Raw genomic sequence first — 14,784 nt, forward strand, 5'->3', positions numbered from 1 at the left:
CGTTTGGTTTCCTTGTAGAGTTTTGATAGTCACACATTTGATATTTTTGAAGGCCTTTTATCATGGTACTAGTGTTCCATTCGCTAGGAATCTTCCTCATGACTTGGTTTCCAGGGATTTGGATGTCAGAGGGAATGTGAGAAGTCTTATACGATTTCCTCTCATAGTAAATACAATGCTCAAGACAGTATGCTCTGGAGCCAGACTGTGGGTTTGAATTCTTTCTCAGCTATTTACTGTGTGACCATGTGTGAGTAAAGAGGGTGGGTGATGTTGCTACCATGTGGAGGCCACTAGTGTTTGAAGTCTTATTAATCAGTTGCTTGTAGGTAGGTGACCTGGTGGGTTCTATCCTGGGACCCACTTGGGTTTGTCATTTCTCACAGGTGGAGAGCTCTACTTCAGGTTTCACTTCTAGTGGAGGAAGCTCTTCAGTTTCCATGGTGGGTATTCAGGTGATTTTTGTCAATATTAGGCTTCAGTGTATATTTCATATACAGCAGTACATTGGTAACAAAGGTTTCTTTTTTGCCAGATTGCAAGTAGAAAGCCAACAGATGGTGCTTCCTCATCAAATTGTGTTACTGATATTTCCCACCTTGTCAGAAAGAAGGTAAATCTATATATGGTCATTTCTTTTCTATATTCTCCCTGCTCTGCATTTCCCTCCCTCCAAATGATACATGAGAATTACCTTTCACATAAACATCCCTAATGCTTGGTGTAATAAGATGGCTGTTTTAGGACTTCCCTGGTGGTTCAGTGGCTGAGACTCCAAGCTTATGTTGTTGGGGGCCCGAGTTTGATCCCTGGTCAGGGAACTGGATCCCATATGCCACAACTAAAGATCAAAGATCCTGAGAGCCACAGCTAGGACCTATGCAGCCAAAAGAAATACATATGTCTTCTAGCAACACTCTCCTGGTCTATTTTAGCCCAAGGGCTATTAGGAAAGCTGATGAGGAGGTCTGGTCAGATCATCCCATCTTAGAAAGCTGGCAGGTTTACAGTAGTCATTCAGCAGCAGACCTCCTTAAACTTAAGCCTCCACTCTTATTTTGCTTCCTGACTCAACTTCAGATTTATGGGTTGGTCACTGTTGTCTATTCCTCATCCCTATCCTCTCTCTCCATCCTTGGAGAGGCTGAACTGGTATGTTTAGGCATACCAGTCTATTCTCCGGAGGACAGGCTGTGGCTCGGGAGACCCTTAGAGCTGTGAATCCTGGTGTTCATGATCTTTGCACCATAGGGAAGAGGCATGTGTTACAAAATTGTTTTATAATTGTCCTTTTAAAAACAGTAAGCACATTTGTGAACCTTTCACAATTAATTATATCTTTATAGAGGAAACCAGAGGAAGAGAGCCCCCGGAAAGATGATGCAAAGAAAGCCAAACAAGAGCCAGAGGTGAATGGAGGCAGTGGGGACACTATTTCCACTGGAACCGAAGTTGCTGAAAACATGGAGGAGGAGGTGGGCAGTTAAGCAGGGTTTGGACTCTTGCCTCATTTCCCTTGTTCTCAGGGCCTGGGGAAGCCAATGCATGTTCCCCAACTTGATCCTCTTTGGATTATTTGATAACTTTCATAAAAACAATGAGGTTGTACAGGAAACAGTTTGGTTATGAAATGTAAGATGTCTCATTGTCAAATATATACCACAGGTCCCCCTCTAATCAATGTGGGAGAAGACACTTGATTGCCAAGACCATTCGGTCACTTTTGCTTGCTCCTCTTTCTATCAGCCTTATTACAGAGAAGTTAGGAAATGGGTGTATACTTGTGATCCCTTTTAGTGTAGAGAGCAAAGCAGAATTTAAGGGACCTCTGTTGTTCCTCTGACTGAGGCCGACTCAGTTGTGTAAGAAAGAATGGCTTAAAGTAGGCTCACTTATGCCCAGGCTCCCTGTTTATCTTCCAGGCTGAGAATAAAGCTGAAAGCCGGGCAGCAGTGGAGGGGACAGTGGAGGCCGGAGCTACAGTTGAAAGCACTGCATGCTAAGAGAGGGAGCAGAGCCTGCCTCCCAGTGGAAAGTGTTTTTGTATATAATGTATTTTTTCACTTTTTGGGGATTCTTTTTGTATAACTTCAATAAAGATTGTAAGCAAAGGTTGAGGCTTTGATGATTTTTTTTTCCCCTTAAATATTGGCTTAATCTGTGCCCCTTGGAGCACTCTGGGTTTTATACAGTAGCCAAAGGTTTTTGTGTTTTTTTCCTCCTCTGTATTGATCTCTGTTGGAAGTTCTAATCCAGATTCCTGTCTAATGTGGAGGTGATGAAATCAAGCGTGACCGCAGGCCCTTATCTTCCAGTGGTGCTGTCTTTTCCATTATAAATACTCTGAACCTGGGCTGTCTTGCAAATTGAGTGGTGCTCTCCCTGGACAAGGGGCTACAAAACAAGACTTAGTTAAGATCTTGTTCTTTGGTGCTGATACTGTTTGATGGACTTTGTGAGCTAATAACAGCTATGCCAGGCCTTGGGGCACCTTGGTATCCACCTGGTGTCCAATTAGGGCCATAATCCTGTCCTGGAAAAAACTGACGAAAATTTGGGGCAAGGGAGCGGGCAGGGGGAGTGATCCTTGAGGAAGACTGTTGTGCTAACTGTATAAAATTGAGCTTGCAAGTGGCTGAGGGACTGACTGGACACTTTGGATGTGGTTGGAAGAATCTGTGGGGAGAACTGGCTGGTTGAGTTACATTGTTATATTTGAACCTTTATGTACAGAAAATATCAACAGTTGAAATTGTTACCTGTCCACAGTTTTGACTTATTAAATAAAGATGTTAAAATGCCTCTGGACTTGTGTTTAAAGAGTGCGGATCCTGAGCTGCCTGGAGCATTTCAGTGGGATGTGTGGTTGAAAGGTGGAAACTGGCTCAGCAATTCTGGCTGCCCAGTCCGAGGGTGCTGGTGTTTAGGCCACTGGTGCTAAAGCCGTCCCATTGGGCCCTTGCTGATGTCCAGGGTGCAGAGCCAGTGTAAGATCTGTGACTTGGCTGCCTCTGAGCTGACCTTTAAGAAACTGCTTTATACCAGGCAGGATCTGAACTCCAAACAGTGCCTGCCCTCTACTACCTAGGGGGATTTGATAATTCCACCACTCACAGGGCTACTTTGCTGCACTGGACAGATAGCAGGTTAGAACAGGCAAAGGCAGCCTTAATTATCAAGACTTTGATTTTGCTGACACTGGTCTGAAGCCAGGCCCAATATAATATCAGCTGGATTTCACCTCTGATGAGCCCCCTGCCAACTTGGAGGGAACATGACCCAGGTTGTTTGTAAGTAGATAGGCTACAGGAGCTCCCTGTTTTATGGTGACCTTGAGAATCTGGAAGGCTTCCTGGAGGATGTGAAGAAGCTGGGATAAATAAGTGGGCTGTAAGACTGGCTTTAGCAAAAAAAAAACATAACACATGGGGAGGAGCTCATAGAGTTCCTTTTTTTTTTTTAATTTTATTTTATTTTTAAACTTTACAATATTGTATTAGTTTTGCCAAATATCGAAATGAATCCGCCACAGGTATACCTGCGTTCCCCATCCTGAACCCTCCACCCTCCTCCCTCCCCTCCCTCTGGGTCGTCCCAGTGCACCAGCCCCAAGCATCCAGTACCGTGCATTGAACCTTCTTTAGCTGAATGAAAGACTCTCTCCAAGTCACCTTTCAAAGAATTTATATGCTAGACAATACTATAAACCTGATGTGTTTAATCCTCACATCAATCTTTTTTTTTTTAACAAAAGGATAATAGGTAAAGAAAGACCAAGTGCTTGTGGAAGTTAGAGCTGGGATTGGAGCTCATGTTAATGTGCTCACATCTGTATTTGTTTCCAGACTCTTGTCAGAACATGGAGATAGTAAAGCTGCAGATCCCAGAAGAGGCCTCAGTCTGGGCCCCAGCCTTGTGCACGTTAAGCTACTCATACCCCCGTTCTTCTGGACTCTGAGCCAGTGGGGGTTGGTCAAAGCTGTACCCTCTTCTCCGCACCCAAGTCTGCTAGTTCAGGCATCTTCTGGAGGAGGGGGGTCAACAAAGGCAGTTGTTGGGGTGAGGGGGCTGGCTTCCGGTGAAGACGAGTTGGGTACCTGTGGAACAAGGAGAGGGTAGATCTGTAGCAATCTTTGTGTAGAGGTTAATAGCACAGCGTCTAGTGTCACACCACTTTACAGTTAACTGCTCACTGTGAACCAAGTTAACCTCATGGTGCTCTCATTTCCTTATCTGTTGACACAGCTGTACGGACCTAACAGGATATGTGAGTCACATGAGTTCATTCACAGAAAACAGTAATGGCTTGTTAAGTGCATAGTGGTTAACAAAGGCTGGTTATTAACCACATCAACCACACCTGTGTTGTCCCTGCTCTAGTTGGGCCCTCACCAGGGGTGGGTACTGGTACTCGTGGGCATTTGCTGGATTGATCTCTGCCAGGGTCTGGACACCTGCATCTCTTGCATTCACCAGTCGCAGAAAGAGCTCGGCCTGATTAACCTGGGGAAAGGTGAAATGGCCTTGCATCTGTAACGTGAAGGAGCAGACCCAGCCCCCATCCTCCACACTCACCTGGGGAATCCCGTTAAGCTGCCCAGGGCTAAGGCTGGGGTCCGGAGGGAGGGCCCGAAATGGGAGACGCCAGCGACCACTTAGCAACCTCTGATTCTGGTCAAATAGCACTAGTGAGGCCCAGGCCTTTGGCTGTGGTGCCTTAGCCCATGCTAGCCCCTGCCAGGCCCAGAGCTCACAGACCAAGGCTACTGATGGTGAGGGTGGTAGTCTAGAGCAAAACCAAAAATGTGTCAGGAGCCAGAAGTGGGTTATGCTCCCTTCCTAGGACTTGGCCCTCAGAGCCAGAGTCCTTGTATACAGATGAGGAAATACAGCAGAGTGAGGGACAAGCCTCAGCTGTGGCAAACAGCACCAAGGAAATAATCCCCATGTACTGACCTGGGTACAGGCTGCTTGCTGGCAAGGATGGCACAGTTGCCCATGGGCCCAGGAGCTGCAGGTGGGGGCAGGCAAAGGGCTGGGGGTAGCGCTGTGGTCCCTCCTGACTCCCATCCATCTCGGGCCAAACCAGTCATCAGTTGCACCCAAACCCAAGAAGCTTCAAGGCCCCGCAGGAAGTCATAGAAAATGACAAAACCAGCCCTAGGAAACACAGGTCTCAAACACGCACACGCCCCAGTCCCACCCACCCACCACCCAGGCAGTTCCCCCATTCTAGCTGGCCTGAGTGGGTCTCCTAAACTAGTAGCAGTGACTAAGTCACAGAGGATGTTGAAGGAGGGAGCAGGCCTCACCCAGGGTTGTAGGGTGCAGGGCCCAGGACGTCAGTTGTGGGCAGGAGGTAGTGTGGATCCCTGGCCGGGTTCCTGGTCATGGCTCCAGGAAGCTGCGACTGCGCAGGAAGAGTTAATTCTTCCAGAAACCCTCCCAGGCAGACACTATGCTCCCCGAGCTCCCCCAGCTGCACAGAGCAGAACTGCCCCAATCCGAACCCCCGGTCCTCACAGCCTTCTCAGCGCCACCCAAGAATAGGACTCTGGTGGAGGGCGGCAGCTGGGGAGCCACTGGAGGCGGGAGGCTTGGGGGATCTTCCCTCCTCAGGCGTGGGCTCGGATTGGCCCCAAGTCTCGGCTCCCCTTGCCCTAGGTACACGGAAGAGAAGGGGCCCTTGAGCAGGACGCAGGAAGTGAGATACCTCATCCCCAAGAGCCAAACCCATGCAGACACCTGGAGATGCGCGTGGACACGGGACTGATGGGGCGCAGACACGGGTCGCATTCCCCGTGCATGGCCCCTCTAACCCCTTTCTCTGAGCCTGGCCTGCTGGGGAGGGCTAGGCAGGGTGGAACTGGCTGCTCACTGACCCCAGGGTGTCTGGCCTGCGCCCCTCTGCATCTGCAAAGCCAGGATTTCTGCCTCCAGGCGCCGGTTTTCAGCCTCCACTGCTAGAAGCTCCTTGAATGCAGCACCTGCCCGTCCTCCTGAGATTGAACAAATGTGACCCGTCACCTCTGATCTCTGGTGACCAGCTGCTCTAAGCAGCTCTCCAGCCTTGGTACTCTCTGAACACGGCTGATTGTCGGCTAACATTCTAGCCACCACCACAGAGACAAATGTTCTACCTCGGAGTTTCACTCAAGTGGTTCTCAAGCCAAAGGCGTCCTCCCTCACCGCCCTTCCCTCTTTCCAGAGAGGTCTCCTGGCTGGCCCGCTTCTGTTCACCCCTGCGGGTCCGCGACCGCCGAAGCTCCAGAGCTGATGCCTCCGCTTGCAGCTGCCACATCCAGCCCAGAACGCCGGGGTCCTGGCCCCCGCCTCGAATGTAGGCCTCACGCAGGGCCCTAGGGAGTAGGGGACAGGAAGGCAGCAGCGTTTGACCAGAATCGATCAGCGCTTCGTCCCGAGAACGTCCCCGGGCCCGGACCTCACCCGATCTCCGCAGGCAGAGTCCCTGGGGTGGCCTGTAGCACCGGACCACAGAGTTCTGCTTCTCTCACGGTGTTCAGCCGGGTGCTGGGGTAGGGGCCGGCGGCGCCGGGACCGCTTCAGAGATGGAGACGCGGGTCTCCGGTAGCCCCGCCCCTTCCCGACGGCTACCGCGCGGCCTCCAGGCAGAGCCCCCCTCCCCGCTCAAGCCCCGCCCCGCGCAGGGGCGGCTCTCCCGGGTTCCCACGCATCCTTCTTACACCGGGTTGGCCTGGAGCTGCTGAACGTGCGCCCCTAACTTCTCCAGAGCTCCCCGCGTTCGCCCTGCCTCTGCCCGGAGTTCTCGAAGCTCTCGCTCCAGACTGAATATGCGTGATTTCCCGTTCCCGGTCCAGGCCAAACCTTGGAGGCGCCGGCTCAGTTCTGAGGGGGTAAGAGATCAAGTCACGACCGTGGGGCGACCTCAAGCCAAGGGGGGAAGGTGGGCCCTAGTCCCCCTCTGTCCCCTCACCCTCGCTGCGCTGCTCTAGGGCCCAGCTCTGTGCCGCGGTCTCTGCCACGCGCCTGGCGTGAGTCCAGTGCAGTGCCAGCAGCCGCTCGCCCAGGCTGCCAGCAGCCTTGGAGTGGGCGCTCGGAGTCGTCGCCTCTGAACGCCTCCAGGGTCCCTGTGGCGCCCTGGGGATTTCTGTTATCCAGGGTCTCATTTCCTGCAGACAGAGCCGCAGCCGCTGCACTTGAAGGTAACAGTTACCCGCAGCCTCTGTTGGGAGTAATCTGACCTACTCGTGATCTGTAAGCTTGGGGGGCAATGCTGTTTTGTGCCCACGGGGAAAGCCAGGTGTACCTCCTCTGTTAGCCTCTTCAGAGCTGATTTGCTGGCCTCCTGCTCCCGGAGGCCCTGGTGTTCTTGTGGCACAACCTGCGGATGGGGTGTGGGGTGAGGAATGCTGAGAGTCACTTCAATACCCACTCATGACCATGGAGGCCTTTACCCCAGGTACCCGTGGTTCAGTGGCTACTGGGGTCTGTGCTCCAATCATCACCTCCCGGGTCTGACGGCCAATGCAGAAGCGCTGAGTGTGGGTGGCCAGCAGGGCCCAGGAGCGGAAAACCATGTCACAGGATCCACAGGGCAGGAGCCCTGGCTCCCTGGAGTGGGAGGCCATGGGAGGGGACCCCTTTCCTGACACCAGCCAAGACCTGGAGAAAACAGGACACAGGGGCAGAGGGAAAGGGAGAGGAGGATGAAATAGCCAAAGGTAGAGAGGAAAGACCACGTTTACCAGGTCAAGTTTGTTTGGGGAGAAGCTTTAGCTCCCTGGGCAACCACCTCAGGTCTGGGCAGGTCTGGAGAATGAGTGGGAAGGCTTAGTCACCTTAGGGAGGAGTCCCTGGCTTGAAAAACACTGTTAAAGCATTGTTCCACCTTGTATGAGTATAGGCAAGTCTCTTACCACCACATCTTGGTTTTTCTGCCTATATTAATAAAGGGGAGCAAACAGCTGCCTCCTAGAATTTCAGCTGAGTCCATATCACCACATACTTCATCTTGGCCATTTAATAGCCTCTGGCAGAAAAGGTCATCTTCTTCATTCTTGTTTTGCCCAAGTGGATGTATCCCAAGTTAAATGTCACTGTCCATCCAGGGAATACTTGAGAGAGAAGGCATTGTGCCTGGAAACCATGACTTGCTGGTTGAGTAACAAGCATTTCCTTCCACCATGCCTCTCTGGAGGTAACATTTTTTGCATAATCAAGTCACACCAAGGCTCCCCAACTCCCAATTCCCACCACACCCCAACCAAGATAATCAGCACAGCCCAGAAAAGAAGGTTCTGGAAGAACACAATCCATCAGAAAAGGAAATCAAATACAGAAAGGTACCCCTTCACTCGAGACTGGGGCCCACACAGGCCCCATTCCTGCTGACCGATCTCCCTGCCAGCTCCCTGAGTAGATGAATCCAACAGAAACAGGAGCTCTGACAGCTCCATGTTTCTAAACAAGCAGGTGGTGGTTACCCCACCCCCAGGTACTTAAGGCCAAGGTAGGAGGAGCAGCAGGTTACACAGTACTTCAAAGTATATAATCAAAGTCCAGCTCAATTTCAAGTGAGAAAAGGGCTACACTTTAGAAATTTGTTCTGAGAGCACTATTTAAGTGGCAAAGCCCAAGACCAAATATACAGGATATGTCTAACTCAACCTACTTCTCATTTCCAATTTATAGTTCATTTAATAGTATTTCATTGAGCCTAAGATGCACATTTTTCATATTTTAATACTGAAATAAAGATTCACAATTAATGTAGTGTCATAACTCAATTTTTTTCTTTTCCTTCCTTCCTCTATTAATCTCTCTCTCTTTTGACCGCCCACATGGCACATGGGATCCCTAGTTTCCCAATAAGGGATTGAACCCTTGCCGCCTACACTGGAACTGTGGCGTCTTATCCACTAGATCACCAGGGAAGTCCCAAGTTTTCTTATTAGTACTCTGCCTTCCTATCCTTTAGAATCTACCAAGTATCATGGTGGTTTCCCTTCCTCTAGTCTCTACCCCTTCTGGAATCTACACTGTAAGACAGTTATCCTTTCAAGTGGTTGGGCCTGTTACTCTTGCTTGTCTCCCATTACAGCATAATCTTGGGCTGCTATATCCACTGGGGACCACGTGATATACAGCTGGTCAAAGAATGCCACCATCAGTGATCTGTTCACTTCTAATTGTTCATCAGATCTTGCCCTAAGATTCCATTTTTAATGTAACTGTTTCTTCTCTTCCCTATTGAGTTGCGTGCTCCTTGCATTCCCAGGGCCTTGCACAATGCCTGGGACACCCTATATTCTTATTTAGCACGAATATTCAGGCACAGAGTTCCTTAAAATAGGCACACTGGCAAATACATGGGCAGTGAAAAACAGCTTCAGAAAGGAAACTTGGGTTTCTGGTTTTATTACTGGTAGTTTATTGCACAGGTTTTCTGCATCAAAAATGTATCTGCTAAAAGGAGAAACAGGTGTGTCTGAATTCGGATTTTTCCCTCAGACCTCTAAATCCACTCATCTAATTTTAAAGAAAATATACTTCTTACACAAGACAATCCAAACTGATGCAAAATATTTATTCCAAGTTAGTTATTTTATGCAGTAGTTTTCCCCCTCAACAGACTTGTGATAACCACATCTTTTAAATCTGTAAATAATGTTATCAAAATAATCTTAATCTTTGAAATCTCACAAAAATTTATATTTTACAATCCACCCTGAATATCAAGGCTGCAAGAATAACACAACATTTCCTATATCCAAATATTTTACAGCTGTACCCAGAAAGAAAAAAAAAAGGGAAAAAACCACATATGCTTGGTTAAGGGCTAACGTTACCCGAGCAGCCAGAAATAAAATAAAATATCCAAATTATTAGCATTAATTTAATACAATTATAACTTCAACAGTCACTTTGTCATTGACAATGATTGCTTGAGCACAAGGGTGAGTGCCCCAAGGGCTGGTAGTAGAAGCTGCTGCTGCAGACCAGTGTCTCCTCCTCTCTGCACTGCCAGCTCCCACCTGTGCATTGCCCCATATATACTGTGTGTATGTGTGTTTTAAAAATCTTTCCCACCACACAAAATTCTCTCTATTAAGCAGATAACAGGGAAGAACAACAACAAAAGCTAAACAAGCCAATCGCTCGCTCTCTCTTTGGGATATGATTATTTCCCTTGTGCATGAAGTATTCAACAATAAAATAAGAAAAGGAAAAGGCAAAGAACGATTTCTTCTGTATAACCCCTAAACACACAAGCTGAGTTTACTGGGTCAGATTTAACTGTGAGCATTTATACGCCTACTTCCAGGCATCGTCATCAGATGTCTCACTGCTACTTGTCTCCGTGTCTGAGTCCTCAAACTCTGCTCTGCAAGTGCTCCTCCAAGGGGAGAAGAGGCTGGAACTTCGACTCTGCAAGAAGCCATTCTTTCCAAAGCCGTTTCTTCTCAGCTGTGGTTGGCATGGGAAAAAAAGGAAAAGACCATCAGCAGTCACTACACTGGCCCAGGACCAAAAGTCACTACCCTTTCCCAGGACCTGGCAAAGGCCAGAAAGCCGAAGTGTTAGTTGCTCAGTTGACTCTGCAACCCCATGGACTGTAGCCCACCTGGCTCCTCTGTCCATGGAATTTCCCAGGCAAGAATACTGGAGTGGGTTGCCATTCCCTTCTCCAGGGGATCTTCCTGACCCAGGAATCAAAACCAGGTCTTCTGTATTCCAGGCGGATTCTTTATTCCTGAGCCATCAGGGAAGTTGGGAAAGGCCAGGCTTCAGCTCAATTTTAGCCAGAATGTTCTTTCTTCTAAGAAACTGAAGATTTCTTACAGCAGTGCTTTTTGAACTGCAATGTGCAAATGAATCACCTAAAGATTTCTTTAAAATGCAGACTGATTCAGTATGTCTGAGGTAGGGTTCAAGATTTCTTATTTCCACAAGTTCTCAGGTGATGACGATGATAGGGGAACAGAATTCTGAGTACTGAAGTCTTTATGTCAGCCTATACTTTTCCTTATAGGACTTAACATCACTGTTACTTATGCTTTAAATACATACCACCAGAACTTAGGTTCCATGAGGTTTGTAGGGACCTGGCAGTGTTTTATTCAGAGAAAGAATCTAGGCATTTGTTGAAGAAATTTAGAGAGACTATTTGGTTTCTTGGCTCTGGGTGGGGTACCAGAGGGAATCCACAAGGCTGCAAGCAGAGCAGGGTTAGCCTGCTTCCCCAGGGACCAAGGGCTCAGTCCATAACCTTGGAACATAGCCTTGTGGTTCTGAGGAGGAGTTAGAGCTTCCAGGATGAAATAACATATTGCTTTCTGTAATCTGCGAACTACTGACCGGGTTCTGTGTCCACCACTGGAGGTCCTTATGGCCTGGGATGCTCCTCTGTATTTCTACAATGGCAACTTATTGTTTTCTTTCTCAAGGTCCTTCTCACACCCTAAACTGGGACTTTTTCTCTTAGTCATTAACTGCTCTCCAGCAAAGTTTACCACATACCTGCTCTGTCTTCATGTGGAACTCTCTGAGCTCATCCTCTGTGAGGGGAAGACAATTCTCGTCATTTTCAGGATACTCCTGCCATCCCATTGCTTTCAGTAACCTAGTAGAAAAAGAAAATACAGCTTTCAGTGGGAGGGAAGCCCTTAACTTTCCATAGAAACTTTCCTGCCCAGGGACAATGGTATCCATTTAGAGAAGAAACATGGGTTTTTCTCTTTATACTCAGTAGGATAAGCTTTAATTATGACTACTTAGGTGCCTGGAATTAGATGGTGAATCTCCACAGTTGCTCTTTCCAATCTCAATAGATGCAGAAGAAGCCTTTGACAAAATTCAGCACCTATTTATGATTAAAACTCTTCAAAAAAATGGACATAGAAGGAACCTACCTCAACACAGTAAAGGCCATATATGATAAGCCTACAGCAAACATTCTCAGTGGTGAAAAACTGAAAGCATTCCCCCTAAAATCAGGAACAAGACAAGGGTATCCACTTTCACCACTATTATTCAACATAGTTTTGGAAATCCTAGCTACAGCAATCAGAGAAGAAAAAGAAATAAAAGAAATTCAGATAGGAAAAGAAGTAATGCTTTTACTGTTTGCAGATGCCATGATACTGTACAAGACAGTGTCACAAAATCACTCGAGCTAATCAGTGAATTGAGCTAAGCTACAGGATACAAAATCGATACACAGGTGCTCTTTCCAGAGCATAAGAGTTATAGAGAACTCTTATGTAGAAGCAGCAGAATAAAGAAAAGAGTCAAACTGTCCCATAGGCAAAACCAAAGAAATCTCACTGTCTCCCGTGAGCAAAATCAGCACATAGCCACATGTACCAAGGTTCCTATTTTTCTTGACTGCACAACACAGCATGTGGGATCTTACTTCCCTGACCAGGAATGGAAGCCATGCCCCTGCAGTGGAAGCATGGAGAATTAACCGCTGGACTGCCAGGGAAGACGCTCTGAGTTCTCTTAATTTCATGGCATTGTAAACCCCATAACCTTGTGATTGTTTACCCCTTTTTAAGTTCCTCTGGATAGGAGCTCCTTTTCAGGAAGATACCTGGCAGGTCCCATCTGCCATCCAGTTGGCCAGACACCTTGGTTGGCTCTGTGTTCAAGGCCCTCATTTAAAGAACAGGCCTCATACCTTCAGTTCAGTTCAGTTCAGTTGCTCAGTCGTGTCCGACTCTTTGCGACCCCATGAATCGCAGCACGCCAGGCCTCCCTGTCCATCACCAACTCCCGGAGTTCACCCAGACTCACGTCCATCGAGTCAGTGATGCCATCCAGCCATCTCATCCTCTGCCGTCCCCTTCTCCTCCTGCCCCCAATCCCTCCCAGCATCAGAGTCTTTTCCAATGAGTCAACTCTTCGCCTGAGGTGGCCAAAGTACTGGAGTTTCAGCTTTAGCATCATTCCTTCCAAAGAAATCCCAGGGCTGATCTCCTTCAGAATGGACTGGCTGGATTTCCTTGCAGTCCAAGGGATTCTCAAGAGTCTTCTCCAACACCAGAGTTCAAAAGCATCAATTCTTTGGCGCTCAGCCTTCTTCACAGTCCAACTCTCACATCCATACATGACCACAAGGAAAACCATAGCCTTGACTAGATGAACCTTTGCTGGCAAAGTAATGTCTCTGCTTTTCAATATGCTATCTAGGTTGGTCATAACTTTCCTTCCAAAGAGTAAGCGTCTTTTAATTTTCATGGCTGCAATCACCATCTGCAGTGATTTTGGAGCCCCCAAAAAATAGTCTGACACTGTTTCCACTGTTTCCCCATCTATTTCCCATGAAGTCATGGGACCGGATGCCATGATCTTCGTTTTCTGAGTGTTGAGCCTTAAGCCAACTTTTTCACTCTCCACTTTCACTTTCATCAAGAGGCTTTTGAGTTCCTCTTCACTTTCTGCCATAAGGGTGGTGTCATCTGCATATCTGAGGTTATTGATATTTCTCCCGGCAATCTTGATTCCAGCTTGTGTTTCTTCCAGTCCAGCGTTTCTCATGATGTACTCTGCATGGAAGTTAAATAAGCAGGGTGACAATATACAGCCTTGACGTACTCCTTTTCTTATTTGGAACCAGTCTGTTGTTCCATGTCCAGTTCTAACTGTTGCTTCCTGATCTGCATACAGATTTCTCAAGAGGCGATCAGGTGCTCTGATATTCCCATCTCTTTCAGAATTTTCCACAGTTTATTGTGATTCACACAGTCAAAGGCTTTGGCATAGTCAATAAAGCAGAAATAGATGTTTTTCTGGAACTCTCTTGCTTTTTCCATGATCCAGCGGATGTTGGCAATTTGATCTCTGGTTCCTCTGCCTTTTCTAAAACCAGCTTGAACATCAGGAAGTTCACGGTTCATGTATTGCTGAAGCCTGGCTTGGAGAATTTTGAGCATTACTTTACTAGCATGTGAGATGAGTGCAATTGTGCGGTAGTTTGAGCATTCTTTGGCATTGCCTTTCTTTGGGATTGGAATGAAAACTGACCTTGGGGCCTCATAAATCCCAAGAGAAGCCAAAGGGGCCACCATAACAGCTCTAGGAAACAGGTCTCACCCACTCCACCTTTCTAACCTAAGCCATAAATTGAGGCTGAAACTGAACTACAAGAAAGCCCTGGAAAGAAGCATGTGGAAAGCTGGGTGAATCTGTAAAGGAATACACCCAGTGGGCAACAGGCCAGCCTGTGGCACACATAGAACAAGCTGTGCTGCTGCGGGCACTTCTCTCTATACTGGAGGTGGAGGTGTCTTAAGTATGTTCAGACTCCTTGTAGGTCATATGTAGCCTTGTATCTCTGATCCTCACCTACCTGTGCTCCGCTTCCAGAGAGTGCGAGAGGCCCTCCCCGTCCTCCTCCACAGGGAGCGCGAGGCCGTTCTGGTGGCAGCCTTCCTCCCCGCTTTCCTTTGGTTCAGGTGTGCTGTTGTCCTCTGACTGGGGGACAGGAAGGGAAGGAAGGGCACATTTAGTTTAATAATCTATTGGGGCAAGGTAAGCAATCTAAGAGATTAAGGAGATGCTTTCTACCTTGGCCCACAGGTTTTCCTCACTTAAAAATGAGAACTTGCTCATCTTGCTAAGATTTCCAAAGGATACCAATTGGCTACCATCTTACCTTCAGGTTAGGTCAGCTGTGGCAGAAGTTACTAGCCGCCTATGCAGTACTGATTTTCTATTCTTCCTTACCGATTTGGACTAAAGAACCAATATGCTAAGCTTTTAAAAAGTTCCCTTTCCTAAACTTCTTCACAGCTAGGA

General features: G+C 47.8%; 3 protein-coding genes and 1 long non-coding RNA gene across 40 annotated transcripts in view; 2 read left to right on the forward strand and 2 right to left on the reverse strand.

The window, feature by feature from the left end:
- Nucleotides 1–2,802, forward strand: part of NASP (nuclear autoantigenic sperm protein) — a 28,724-nt gene extending 25,922 nt beyond the window's left edge. For 2 of the 4 annotated variants that reach the window (XM_086385823.1, XM_086385838.1), the window contains 4 exons: nucleotides 387–443; nucleotides 536–613; nucleotides 1,347–1,475; nucleotides 1,923–2,802. In XM_086385823.1, the coding sequence (XP_086241949.1) occupies nucleotides 387–443; nucleotides 536–613; nucleotides 1,347–1,475; nucleotides 1,923–2,003 (345 nt within the window). In that variant the 3' untranslated portion in view covers nucleotides 2,004–2,802. The remainder of the gene's footprint in view (nucleotides 1–386; nucleotides 444–535; nucleotides 614–1,346; nucleotides 1,476–1,922) is intronic. The other 2 variants (XM_086385833.1, XM_086385841.1) reach the window with 1 other exon arrangement.
- Nucleotides 2,803–3,440: 638 nt separating this feature from the next.
- Nucleotides 3,441–8,744, reverse strand: CCDC17 (coiled-coil domain containing 17). Of its 20 annotated transcripts, none has more exons than XR_015158226.1 (13): nucleotides 7,446–8,744; nucleotides 7,289–7,363; nucleotides 6,956–7,151; nucleotides 6,705–6,867; nucleotides 6,448–6,531; nucleotides 6,190–6,359; nucleotides 5,883–5,999; nucleotides 5,524–5,660; nucleotides 5,313–5,410; nucleotides 4,957–5,116; nucleotides 4,576–4,786; nucleotides 4,393–4,503; nucleotides 3,441–4,097 (listed from the first exon to the last, which is right to left on the reverse strand). XR_015158226.1 is itself a non-coding variant. In XM_086385851.1 (13 exons), exons 1-13 carry the CDS (start codon nucleotides 7,608–7,610, stop codon nucleotides 4,014–4,016), a joined length of 1,815 nt encoding a protein of 604 aa, XP_086241977.1. In that variant the 5' UTR covers nucleotides 7,611–8,744; the 3' UTR covers nucleotides 3,441–4,013. The 20 variants fall into 20 exon arrangements, 9 of the variants coding, with proteins under 9 accessions (XP_086241977.1, XP_086241971.1, XP_086242055.1 ...); XR_015158227.1 differs by having other exon boundaries at nucleotides 4,361–4,503; XR_015158232.1 differs by having other exon boundaries at nucleotides 4,957–5,160; nucleotides 6,141–6,359.
- Nucleotides 6,743–14,784, forward strand: part of LOC147375241 (uncharacterized) — a 30,702-nt gene continuing 22,660 nt past the window's right edge. For all 3 annotated transcript variants that reach the window (XR_015158332.1, XR_015158334.1, XR_015158331.1), the window contains exon 1: nucleotides 6,743–6,875. This is a non-coding gene — a long non-coding RNA (uncharacterized LOC147375241). The remainder of the gene's footprint in view (nucleotides 6,876–14,784) is intronic.
- GPBP1L1 (GC-rich promoter binding protein 1 like 1) overlaps nucleotides 9,389–14,784 on the reverse strand; it is a 73,206-nt gene continuing 67,810 nt past the window's right edge. For all 13 annotated transcript variants that reach the window (XM_086386098.1, XM_086386079.1, XM_086386036.1 and 10 more), the window contains 3 exons: nucleotides 14,336–14,460; nucleotides 11,503–11,605; nucleotides 9,389–10,449 (listed from right to left, as the gene is read on the reverse strand). In XM_086386098.1, the coding sequence (XP_086242224.1) occupies nucleotides 10,297–10,449; nucleotides 11,503–11,605; nucleotides 14,336–14,460 (381 nt within the window). In that variant the 3' untranslated portion in view covers nucleotides 9,389–10,296. The remainder of the gene's footprint in view (nucleotides 10,450–11,502; nucleotides 11,606–14,335; nucleotides 14,461–14,784) is intronic.

The sequence above is a fragment of the Bos grunniens genome, chromosome 3 (genome assembly GCF_055505025.1).
Source record: "Bos grunniens cultivar Pamir isolate PY7600 chromosome 3, Bosgru_T2T1.0, whole genome shotgun sequence".
Classification (NCBI taxonomy): domain Eukaryota; kingdom Metazoa; phylum Chordata; class Mammalia; order Artiodactyla; family Bovidae; genus Bos; species Bos grunniens.